This window comes from Leptosomus discolor, chromosome 4, assembly GCF_034619465.1.
Source record: "Leptosomus discolor isolate bLepDis1 chromosome 4, bLepDis1.hap2, whole genome shotgun sequence".
NCBI lineage: Eukaryota > Metazoa > Chordata > Aves > Leptosomiformes > Leptosomidae > Leptosomus > Leptosomus discolor.
Window position 1 is genome coordinate 47,831,955 of NC_141394.1, and position 12,515 is coordinate 47,844,469.

The following is a 12,515-nucleotide window of genomic DNA, read 5'->3' on the forward strand; positions in this document are numbered from 1 at the left end:
GATCATGTTAAGATCAGTAGACTTCCTTTTTGCTTTTTGTCTAGGCTAAGTTTTGGTGGCATACTTGCTCTGAGAGTATTCTGTGAGATACTGCACTTACATCCCCACCCTTCTGTGCTTAGAGCTTGGATAAGCTTAAGCTAGGTCTGTGCAGCAACTGGTTACTCTGCTGTTAAAGATACATGTGAAATGGCTACATCTCCAGAATTTTGCTGACTGTCCTTTGTCACCATTCAGAATCAACTCACTCAAGTGACCACAGTGTTGCAGTATTGCCTAGTTTTTGTGCTGTTGTTTTTTTTTCCTAAATTATTCTCTGGACATGTAGATTGCTTGACTTTCCTCACTGTTATGAGTTTGCCATGTTCTTTCCAGCACTATAATATAAGAATAGTTTAAACTAAGCTACAGTGGAGTTATGGCAACTTGAGAGCCTGGTGTGATTTCACACCACTGAAATAAGCACAGATGTGTCCACCTTGTCCTCCGCCTCAGAAATACCATACTGGCTGAACCTGCACTGATTATGTAAGCCCTAGAGTTTACCTTGCACAGTAGTATCTGCTGGTTCTTGTGAATCACACTGCAAACTGTTCGTTCCCCCAGTGCAAGTGCTGTGCAAGAGTGGAGCTTTTGGGCACTCTTGTGCTGTTGTCTCCCTGAGCCACTGACAATATTCTAAGGCTTGAGTGTTGGAAAGGCATTACTGGTAAAATTAGCAGCTTCGTCAGCATCAGATGGTTTTCCTCCATTGTGCCTGAAACAACTCCAGCTTCCTAACAGTCCCCTATGTGTATAGGAAAGAGAAGATTGAGAGGGAATAAATTGTGATGTGAGATCAAAGAGCATGCTTTATCTGTAGTATGAGTATGGTGTAGGGGGAGATAAGAGTCAAAATACCTGATAGTGTTGCCATGCTGGAATAATGATCTACAAAGGCTGTCAGTTACTATGCTGCTTTACTGTCTATGGGATGTCTTCTGTTCCAAAGCAGCAAAGTTACAAAACACAAAGGAGGAATCCTCTTCAGAGTAACTTAATGTGACTTCAAGTGGCTGTGCTTATGATCAAATGACCTTATCCAGTGCAGAAGCACACAAGGCATCAGGGAACAGGAATTTGTTCTTCCCATAGCAAGATGAAAGGGAGAATCAAGGTTTAGCTGTGAAGTGGGAATGAAACAGGCTTTAGAGCCTTTCAGATCCAAAGGAGTGTGGTTTTGGTCTTGGTGTCCTAACTTCAAGAATAAATATTACTTTATGTTAGGCAGTTGCTGAAAGAATTCAGAGAGTGGGAGTTGGAAGTAAGGACCCTAACCTCTTTGGTAGCCAGCTTACATCCCTAAGCTCCACAGCAAATCTGTCAGAAGCCCCAGATTTAGCAGGTTATAGGGTAGAAACCAGCATAGTCTCCCTCCCTCCCCAGAGCTCCTGGTGGGCAGGTGAATACATTGCTGCAGGCTGTAATTTCAAATGCTTTGAATGAAGAATTAGAGTCCAAGTTTACTCTGTTCTGAGGGAGTCTGCAGCCACTCGCTCTCCACTCAAGAGGGACAGCACGACTAACCAAAAAGTGAGGCGAATTCAGTGGTGTTGGTGTGTCCTAAATGTGGCTGAGTGAGCCCTGCAGAGGCTTTGCCAATGCCAGCGTAGTCGAAGCAGTAGCACCTTTTGTCACATCCAGAAGCTCGTACTGAGGAAGTCCCCTCCAAGGACTGATGGGAAGGTCCTTAGGAAAGCATGGACGTGTGAATTCACAAACAATATGGAAAGGACATACATCTAAAGGCTGTACCTAAAACTTCCACTTGGACTTTTAAAAACAAGTTCTCATTTTCAATACAGCAGAAAATATTTTATTATCTCTTAAAACGTATTACTATCACATAAACAAATTCCCATTCTAAAATGGTTACTTTATGTGGCTCTGTAGGAACCTGTTGGTGCTTTGTTTCTACATTAAGACGGTAATATTCCTATGTCAGTAATCTCTCAGTCAGCATATTTGCTTTTGGATATGTTCTCGAGGATTTTCAGACACTAAAATTAGCTGGGAATAAATTGCAATTGAGTTGTAAGTAGGATTGTATGATGCTACTCGTCTGTGTGCTCAAATGGGCTTCTGTCAGCAAACCCCAAGTGCCAGCCCAGCTCAGAGCTTAGGAGCGACCTCCACCCCCGGCACCCCTGGGCCATTTCAGGCCGGGGAGCTGCTCCGCGGAGGAGAGAGCGGCGGCTCGGGGGATGCTCTCCCAGCTCCCTCCGGCAGGGGCCGCCGCCTCTTCCCCACCGCTCGCCCCGGCTTTCCACGGCGCGCCCGCTGCCGCTTTCGGTTTCACTTCTTCCTGCCCTGGGCAGCCTGTTTCCTCATGGGTTTCGGGTGCTGAGAAACTTCTGCAGTGCCTGGCTGACTCCAAACTGAAGGAGATAGAGCCTGCAGCGGTAAGTCGATGCCATTCTTCGCTTCTTCCTAATAAATGCGAGCATCAGAGGCACAAAGCCAAAGTACCGCTCAGGAGTTTGGGCGATTTCCTTGATCTTGGATTTCTCTTAACTTGCAAGTTGGCAAAATCGGTGCCATTGCTGTTTGCTTAACGGTGTGCTTTGGTATTTGTGCCGGGATGCGGTGTCCCCAGTTAGCAGGAGGTATTTTTGTGTTTTGAAATAAAGAAAAGGCAATATATGTTAAGGGGGAACATCCCTCCCTGGGGGACGCTGGAGGTTCCCCTGCTGAATTCTCCAGATTTGTAAAGTTCTTTCTTATAACATTAAAATTGTCGTTCTTTCTTTGGTCCATTAAATATTATTCTGTGACACTGTCCCTTAAGTCTGATAATGGGTGTGAGCTTTCTTCACTGGATCCCAAATTAAAGCATAGAACACCTAAAGCTGACTCTAGACTTCCTGCAATGAAAAAAGCAGAAAAAGGCAGCCCTTCGGGCCTCCCTGGAAGTCAGACAAAGAACTCTATCTTTGTGCAGTGCACTTCTTGCGCCTCTCAAACTTAAAGAAGAGCTAGCCACAACTGCCGAGGAGCCTGGCAGCTATCCGATCTCCCTAAAACAAACCCTCAGAAGGATGCAGGCCAGAGGTAAAGCTTTTGTTGCAGACAAGCTCCTATTTTGTTTTCCTTAGCTCTTCCAGAGCTGGGGTGCAGAGGAATGAGGCAGGACAAATGGGCCTTTCTTTTCCTCAGCTACCGGGACACGGGTGCTGGGTTCAGCAGCAGCTGTAGCAGGTCAGGCTGTCTGCAGGACCATCAGGTTCAGTTATGTGCTGTCCCCTCCCCTTCCCTGCTTGCCAATGGCAGGTGTGCGGAGAGCCAGGCTGTGTGAGCTGCCAGGAATGGGTCAGGCCCACAGACCGTGCCCAGCAGGGAACTGTTTTTTCAGTAAGGTTTCTTTTAAATCATCTCTTGCAGTCCTTTGTGTATGGCCTTTGCAATGCTTTAGGTCCCTCTTTCCCTCGCTTGTATCCCCACTCCCATTGGATTTTACTTATGTCTGTCAGTAGATGGCCAAGTTGCTCCCACAGAGGCACTTACAGGGTCCCGCTCTGGCCACCACAATGTGGCTTTTTGTCACTGGAGCAGTCCTAATGCATGCCTTCTGAAAAGGTAGGTCATCTACAGAGCCAAACTCTGCTGTAGTCTGACCTGCTAAACTCCTGTATGGCTGCAGGTTGCAGTGTCAGTTCCTCAGAGTGTTTTGTTATGGTAGTGAAAACTGTCAGCTCTGAAGGCTTTTTCTGTACAAATGTGATGGTTTAATTTCTTGTTTCATTGTTTGCTATTGAGCAATAATCTAATGTGCTTAAAGCTAGATCATGTTAATTAGACACAGGTTCCAAGCAAAGGAGGATGTGAGCTGCAGAACTAAGAAAGCTCGTATTCCTGGGACTTACGTCTTTCAAGAAGCTCTTCTAGATTCGTGTTAAGACTAGGAAGGTTAAATTCCCTTTTGTAGCCTGTTCAGTAGTGGGGTACTGATAGTCCTCTCTACCTGGGAGTCCATCATGCTAAGACTTAACACTTTGGTAGATTGAGGCTGGCAGGTAGGTTCCAAATTTGTTGGCAGAAGGCCATATAGATATGTGTATATAGAGATTGTGGAGACACTCAAAGCTTCAGGAGTGAAAGTATAGGCTTTATATATTTTTAAAAAAGGAAAAATTGAAACAGGGAGACCTAAGCTCACTGTACTCTGCTAAGGCATGGAAAAATATTCTGGCAAGGGCTCACAAACTATTTTTTCTCCCTCTACTAAAGATTAATTCCATAGAGGATGATATGGAAGATACACTGGACTCTCCTTTTGATTAGCAGAAATGCTATTTAATTAGACAAGCTCTATGACTCAGGACACTAGTCAAACCCTTCTGAGCTCTTATAGCTCTATTCTGGTCAGAATTTGTGTCGAATTAATTTTTTTCATTATCCAGTAAAGCTGTATTACAAGATCACCAGGTGAATTTAAATCTTGTGGATACTAAATCAAAACTGAATAAAATATGAAAAAGTCTGAGATTCATCAGAAATGTGATGCCTAAACAGGCAGAGCCATTCAAGATTAGAGCACCAGTGGACAGAGGTTGATATCCTGATGGAAGTGCTTGAAAGATACAGGGTGGGGTATATAAATTCCTAAATGTGTAAGTTTTCCTGGAAGTATTTGGATAAATGTATTGAGTCTTTGGACAGTGTTTTATCTACACCTTGGCTCTTCTCTGTTTCTTTCTCTGATTAGGTTGGTACTGGTTTATTTTGTCTGCTCTTACTTTCTCATACACCTTTCTATAGCCTGGTATTCCTTCTTTCTCTATGAGATGGAAAAGTGGTTAGAATTTTGTGTGGCTGGCTTGTAAAACAAAAACTGGCAAGAACTGTAAAATAAAGAAGTGTTACATTAGGCATTCTTACTTCATATAACTATGAATATTTAAAGCGTAGTTAAGCTCAGGGCATAGTGATTAACATTGAGGGGCCTGTGTATAAATATTTATCAGTGTGGTTAAGCTCAGAGCTCAGTGATTAACATGGGGGGGCTTGTGTGTAACTTGTCATATTTATTGTATTTTACGTGTGTGAAAGCAATGCAAAATTAATCGGAAAAGGGATGGAAATTTGCATTGATAATAGATAAAGTGTTGGTAGGTTTTTTAATATAATTATTTTTACATGAGACAATAGTATTGTTTTTAAAGAAAAATACTAATTTAGAGAGATTATTAGACATATCTTTTCTGCAGAAATGAATGCTACTTTATGGGTAAAAAATACTGAGTGTTTGCTCAGTATGAAACTACATGTTTTTTGAGCCTGGCTTGCTTAGGCTACAGTTTAAGATAGAAGTTCTGTCAAAACGTTTGTAATTTGTACTGTGTTCATTTTGCCTTTGCAGATAAAACGATGGGAAGTGCTATTCTTTGGTGGAGCAGCTTATCTGTCAGACTGGTGTCTGTCTGCTTGCTCAGTGCAGCAGTTGGAAAGCAATGTCAGATCCGAAATGAAATGGCTGACTGCAGTCACCTAAAGCTGACTCAGATTCCTTCTGATCTCCCCAATAATATAACGGGTTTGGACATTTCTCATAATCAGCTAAGACAGCTAGGTCCTGCAAATCTGACCAAGTACAGCCAGCTAATTTACTTGAATGCAGGCTACAACAGCATCTCTAAACTGCAACCAGAATTGTGCCAAAATGTGCCCCTGTTGCAGATTCTGAAGTTAGAACATAATGAATTGTATAAGCTCCCTGACAGAGTCTTTGCTTCCTGCACCAACCTGACTGAGCTCAATCTAGGATACAACAGATTAGATATAAAAAATGATCCTTTCAAAACCCTGGAGGTAAGCTTTAGAAATGCACCTTTTCATATAAATAAAGTATAAATGGGGAATTTACTGTATTTTCCAGTGTGTGTACAGAACACCTGCTTATTTGCATCTGAAAATACCCAGCATATAATCTTCCTTCATTGTTTTTCTAAAGAAAAGGCCTAGCGGCTTTTTGTGTTAGAGCACACTGGAGTCTCAGCCATCCTTACGGGTCAATGCTCTCCATCCCCTTTTCCCTATTGCACCCCATCGAGGCACCTCTCCATACAGGATTTGTGCTGAGAGAATAGCAGCAGCGGATGACGTATAGGGCAAAGTGGATGGCGTGGAATCTGAGTTGCCTGGGGTCTAAAAATGGTAGCTAGGTTAAATTTGCAAGGTCAAGGTGTTAATTACTCAGACTGTGAAGGCCAGTGCTTAGGCTGAATGTAGGGTCTCCCAGGGCTTTGGGGATTGAGAAAGAGTAAAAAAAGTTTTTTACTCTACCTTTGTTTTTCCTGGTAGTTTACATACGGTTAAATATTCTTCCCTGTAGCATCTATGAGGTTGGGGGACCAGCACAGGAGACAGGAAAAGACTATTCCATTGTCTTTGCACCAGGTAGGGAATCATGCAAAAGGAAGGGCTTAAGGACAAAAGAAAACAAAGACAACGTGTGGGTACTAATTGTTGTACAATCTTCTAATGAGTGTGCATGTTGCTTTCAACAAGTCTGAACTTTTCTGCTAAACTCAATATTCCAGTTCAGTTACATAGAATATACTTGCTTGCATTGTAGGACTGCTGACTCTCAACTAAGTACAAATGAGTACAGCCAGCTCCGGTGCTGGGAAGAGAACTGAGGTTCTGGCCTTCCATGCTTTGCTGCTGTCCTGTTACTGATGGAGGCCAGGCTTGGGGCACCTCAAGGCACATTCTGTGAAGTCACCTTTAGGGTAGCATCTCCTCCTCTGCAGGTGCGGTAAAAGTCCGAGCACCTGCGCATGAGCTGGAGTATTAGAAGGCATACAGCACTGATCTCTGTAGGCTGCTACTGCACTCTTCTTCACCTTCCTCACTTCCATTTACGGGGGTGAACCACAATGAACAGGGTGGAATGCAAGGTTTAATACTGCAGTAGTTGTAAGGCAGCCAGCTGTAGGCTTCTGCTTTTACCACTTTTTCTGGAGCAGGAGGGCTTTCAGTGAATTAAGGAATTTTAGATAAAGTAATTCTTTGGTTTGCAGTAGATATTTTAGTAGGTTATGACCATGAACACAATGGAAGTTACAGGTGTGGAAGATAAGGCTTTTTCCCCACAGGAGCTTAGAAGCTGCCATTTCTCTATTACAAATTTATTTTAATTGTTGTACTAATGGCAACTAATTTCTAGTCAATTAGACTCTAATGCAATATTTCAAAATGGTTCTGTCTTATGTAAATTAAAAAGAATTTTGTACTTTTCTGTTTGTATCTTCTCCCTAGAACTTGAATATTTTGGACCTATCTCATAATTTTTTGAAGTCAGCAAATTTAGGATTGCAGCAACAGTTGAAGAACCTTCATGAGCTCATGTTGGATAGCAATCACATCACTGAGTTAAAAAAAGAAGACTTCAGTTTTCTTAGCAACACCTCACTGAATAGTCTTGATTTGTCATCAAATCCACTGAAAGAGGTAGGAAGAATTTCAACAGAAATTCAACAGGTGTAAGTATAAAATAGAACTACCCTGATTTATGATTGTATGGCTTTTACATTACCTTTTTGATCCACTGACGTCCAAGATAAAGCCATTCTGTTGTGTACAGCATTACTCTTGACCTCCAGTAGTGATACACGTAATTATTTTTCTCCCACTGAAATCGGGTTCCATTTAGATCAAAGGTCTCAAGCAAGAGCTAGATCAAGTAGCTCTGTGAACCCTTACCACATATTTTCTATGCAGGATTTTTTTTGTATGTGCTGAAGGTGAGCAGCTGACATACTAAATGGGGGAAAAGTGTGATATTATGCGAGGCTAGTTATACAATCTAGGTCTCACTTCCTAGTTAATCAAAGATGAATGTTCATTTGTGCCTGTGGGGTACCCCAGAGAAGTCATAATTGTAGAAGTATACTCACTCCTTTAAAAAAACATAAGTGGGTGTTTTCTCTGCCACCTACCTCGCTGTTCTCTGGTAAGTGTTGCAGTTCTAAACTCGTTGACCCTCAGCATATGAATACTGAATTTGCATTGAAATTGCTTGGGTTTTTTCCCAGTTGATTGATCTGTAAAGAACATGTACATTGAAATTACAAGAATATTTTTAAGTTGCGTAAGCTTGTACCGCTGCTGACAGGCAATCTCACCATCCTCTTTTCTTTGGCTGCTTCATCCCTCCCTCTTTCTGGTACAAGCTTTAATGAGGCTATGCACTGGAACACCGGGGAAACTCTACAGATTTTTTGGCTTGGTTAGCTTGCAGTCAGGCTGGTTGCCTGTTTCACCATTTGACTGCACGTATGGCCATATTGGCAGAAGGGTACAGCGTGTGGGTAAGTAGATGGGATGGCTCCTTTCTTGGGCAGTGCTACTTTATGCTAGTTTAAGCTGCTCTGATTTTACAGTACTGCGGTCTGAAAAGCAGCCTTATGCATTTGAATCATTCTGACAAATGGAGTATTTAATAATTCAGTTGCTAATCTGAATCAAGATGAGGGACCAGCACTATGATGGAGGCTTGTGATTTATATTGTGGAAGCAAATGTGTAGTATCACATTTCATGAGTGTAGCTTCTGCTCACGCAGAGAAACTGGGTTTCTTCTTGGCTGTCTGAAGGCCTAAATAACTTTTTTACAGTATATCTGGTTTTGCACTAGTATATTAATATCCCTAGCAGATACCAATGAAAGAAAGCTGAAGAAAGAGATTATCTCAGTTTTGAAGATATTGCTAGTGAAAGAGTTTTTGTAGTTGGATACAAAATTGTAATTAACTTGCATCTCACTAAGCAACTTTCTATCTTTTTCTAAAAGACTACTACACAGAATTATGATCACCATGTTACAAGTTTAGAACTATTATCACAATAAGTATAAACTCCAAGGAGTGTCTAAACTTTGTTGTGGAAAAATCTGAGTGTATGTTCTGCTTGAAAATCTTGTTTGAAAACCTTTCAAAATTTTGGCTTTATGGGTCAACTTTCTTACATAATCCCCTTGTTTAGGTCAAAACTTTATTTTTTTTTTTCTTTTCAGTTTCACATAGGATGTTTACATGCAATTGGAAATCTGTTTGGCCTCATACTGAACAATGTTGAACTTGGTGAAAATCGCACAAATAAACTTTGTACAGAATTATCAAACACAGCGATTCAGAACCTCTCACTGAGCCATGTGAAGCTTTCATACATTGGCAAGTCAACTTTCCAGGGACTGCAAGGAACAAATCTTACAGTTTTAAACCTTTCCCAGAATTCTCTGTCTGTGATAGAAGATGACTCGTTTCAGTGGCTTTCCACTTTACAGTACTTAAACCTGAAGGATAATAACATTCATGTATCTTCACGTTTATTCTATGGATTATCTAGCCTCAAACATCTGAATTTGATAAATTCACTTAATGGGAAAGTTGAGGATTTTTCTTTTCATTGGTTATACCACCTGGAGTATCTTATAATGGATAATAATAATTTTCCAGGAATTACTGCTAATATGTTCACAGGTCTGAGCAACCTGAAATACCTGAGTCTCTGTAACTGCAACATAAACTTACAAAGAATAACTAATAAGACATTTTCATCACTTGCTAATTCCAGTTTGCAGGTTCTCAACCTTACTAAAACAAGAATCTATACAATGGACAGTGGGGCATTTTCCTCCTTGGGACACCTGAAAATTCTCGATCTTGGTCTTAATGAAATTAGTCAAGAGCTCACAGGTCGTGAGTTTAAAGGTCTCAATAATATACAAGATATATATCTTTCCTATAATAAAAACCTGACTTTGCAAAGCGAGTCATTCATTTTCGTTCCAAGCCTTAGAAAACTGATGCTGAGGAAGGTAGGTTGCAGTAATCTGGCACTTTCTCCTTCGCCTTTTCATCCTCTGCAAAATCTGACTGTCCTGGACATCAGCAATAATAACATAGCAAACATAAAAGAAGACTTGTTCGATGGACTTCACAAACTTGACATTTTGGATTTGGAGCACAATAATTTAGCCCGACTTTGGAAACATGCAAACCCAGGTGGCCCTGTTCTTTTTTTAAAAGATCTTCCCAACTTGCATATTCTTAATTTAAAATCAAATGGGCTTGATGAGATTCCAGTTCAGGTTTTCAAGGGTCTGTTTCAATTAAAACACTTGGATTTAGGATCGAATAATTTGAATTTGCTTCCAGCAACTCTGTTTGATGACCAAGCCTCTCTGAATTCATTGAACCTTCAGAAAAATCTGATAACCTCAGTTGAAGAAAAAGTGTTTGGCCCAGCTTTCAAGAGCTTGAAAATATTAGAGATGGATTCCAATCCCTTTGATTGCACCTGTGAAAGCATTGCTTGGTTTGCTGATTGGCTTAATGTGACCCAAGCATATATACCTGGATTGCAGTCCCAGTACATTTGCAACACCCCACCTAAATATCACGGTAGTCTAGTGTTGCATTTTGATAGCTCAGCCTGCAAAGACAGTGCTCCATTTAAACTCCTCTTTGTGATCACTACTGCTACTGTGATGGTACTCATTTTTATTGTTCTTATCATAGAGTTTGAAGAATGGAGAATAGTTTTCTACTGGAACATTTTAGTAAATCGAATACTTGGTTTTAAAGAACTTGACAGACAGCAGGAAGAGTTTGATTATGATGCCTATGTTATTCATGCAAGACAGGACAAGAATTGGGTGTCTAAGAATTTCATCTCTCTGGAAAAAAATAACCACTTTCAAATTAAGTTTTGTTTAGAAGAACGGGACTTTGAAGCAGGCATATCTGAATTTGAAGCCACAATTAACAGTATAAAAATGAGCAGGAAGATTATTTTTGTTGTGACTGAACACCTCTTACAGGATCCCTGGTGCAAAAAGTGAGTGGGATATAAAATTTTATATGTAAGGAGAAAAATTTCTTAACAGAATTTTTTTTTAACAAAGTAATATTTTTGCTGTCTAATTTAATAAAAAATGTCATTTAATAAAAAAATACCATGCAAATTCTACTTTAATATATTTACTTAATATATCATAATTCAGAATAATTCCTAAGTTAATTGCTCTACATATACTCCAGTGGAAATTTGAATCTCTTAGTCAATATATTTTTTTCAAAAAGTGAAGCTGTCACCTGTGCAGATTGCTTTCCTTAAAATTGCATGTTTGAAAAAGAACAATAATAGGTGAGATTACTAGCATCCAAAGATGATTTTTATTTGCCTTTAAATGAGTCTTTTCACCTTTCTTATGCAGTGATCCTGAAAAGAAAGCAGCTTTGCTAAACAAGGCTGTATCAAGACAGTAGACTTAAGTTATATTTGTAAATTATTATTTTCTTTAGTTAGAGGACAACTGATTTAAGTAATGACAATTTTATATCATAGAATAGCATTAAGGCCTCTGTTTGAGTCCTGTCCTTGAGTTTGCAATGTGCTATTATGTGAGCTATTAAAATAACTATGTGTCATTTTTTCCCTCCACGTGAAAGAAAACATTTATTTTTGTCTTATTTTTGCTTCAGTTTTAAGGTGTATCATGCTCTTCAGCAAGCTATTGAACAAAGTCGGGACTCCATCATACTGATCTTTCTTCATGATATCCAAGATTACAAGTTGTATCATGCACTTCACCTGAGAAGAGGAATGTTCAGATCTCGCTGCATCTTGAACTGGCCAGCCCAGAAAGAACGAGTCAGTGCGTTTCGTCAGCAATTAGTGATGGCACTTAAATCTAATAGTAAAGTGCACTGAATTTTGAAAGTACAGATTTTGATTATGGGGTCATTCTTTTACACATTTTCTATCATTGGAAAACTTAACAAGATTTCAGGAAGACCTGAAAAAGTTTGTCATGCTGGAAAGATACGTAAGAGTCACTATAATTTAAATTTACTTGTCTATATTCATGTTTTTACTGATATTTTAATTCACCTGCACTGAAGTGACATGTTAAAATAGATCATAATTGACAGTCATTTCAGTCTGTATATCAAAAATGTGGTAGAAATTCTGAAAAGCAGTGAGAAAGACTGATGTTCTAGGGAAAATGTCATAGAATCACAGAATAGTTTGGGCTGGAAGGGACATTTAAAGGTCATCTAGTCCAACACCCTGCAGTAAGCAGGGACATCTTTAGCTGGATCAGGTTGCTCAGAGCCCCATCCAACCTGGCCTTGAATGTTTCCAGGAATGGGGCTTCTACCACCTCTCTGGGCATCCAGTGTTTCACCACCCTCACTGTAAAAAATTTCTTCCTTATATCTAGTCTAAATATGTCCTCTTTTAGTTTTAAACATTACCCATTGTCCTATTGCAACAGGCCCTCCTAAAAAGATGTCAATCTGATGTAGTACAGAAAAGACATAGAGTCTCTATGTTAAAGAGATATGCAAAACAGAATGCAATAATGACAAAATAGCAAATTCTTTGTAGAAGGTAAAGTGGACACTACTGCTTGCTTTCATAACACAAGGGGAGATTCAATGAAATTAAAATTTTAAAGCTTTCCTT

At 40.0% G+C, this 12,515-nt stretch overlaps 1 protein-coding gene across 1 annotated transcript; it reads left to right on the forward strand.

Moving 5' to 3' along the window:
• The first annotated feature begins 2,411 nt into the window (after window positions 1-2,411).
• On the forward strand, window positions 2,412-11,771 carry TLR3 (toll like receptor 3). The gene is made up of 5 exons (XM_009953213.2): window positions 2,412-2,441; window positions 5,399-5,847; window positions 7,300-7,491; window positions 9,055-10,880; window positions 11,528-11,771. Exons 2-5 carry the CDS (start codon window positions 5,407-5,409, stop codon window positions 11,754-11,756), a joined length of 2,688 nt encoding a protein of 895 aa, XP_009951515.2. The 5' UTR covers window positions 2,412-2,441; window positions 5,399-5,406; the 3' UTR covers window positions 11,757-11,771.
• The last annotated feature ends 744 nt before the right edge of the window (window positions 11,772-12,515 follow it).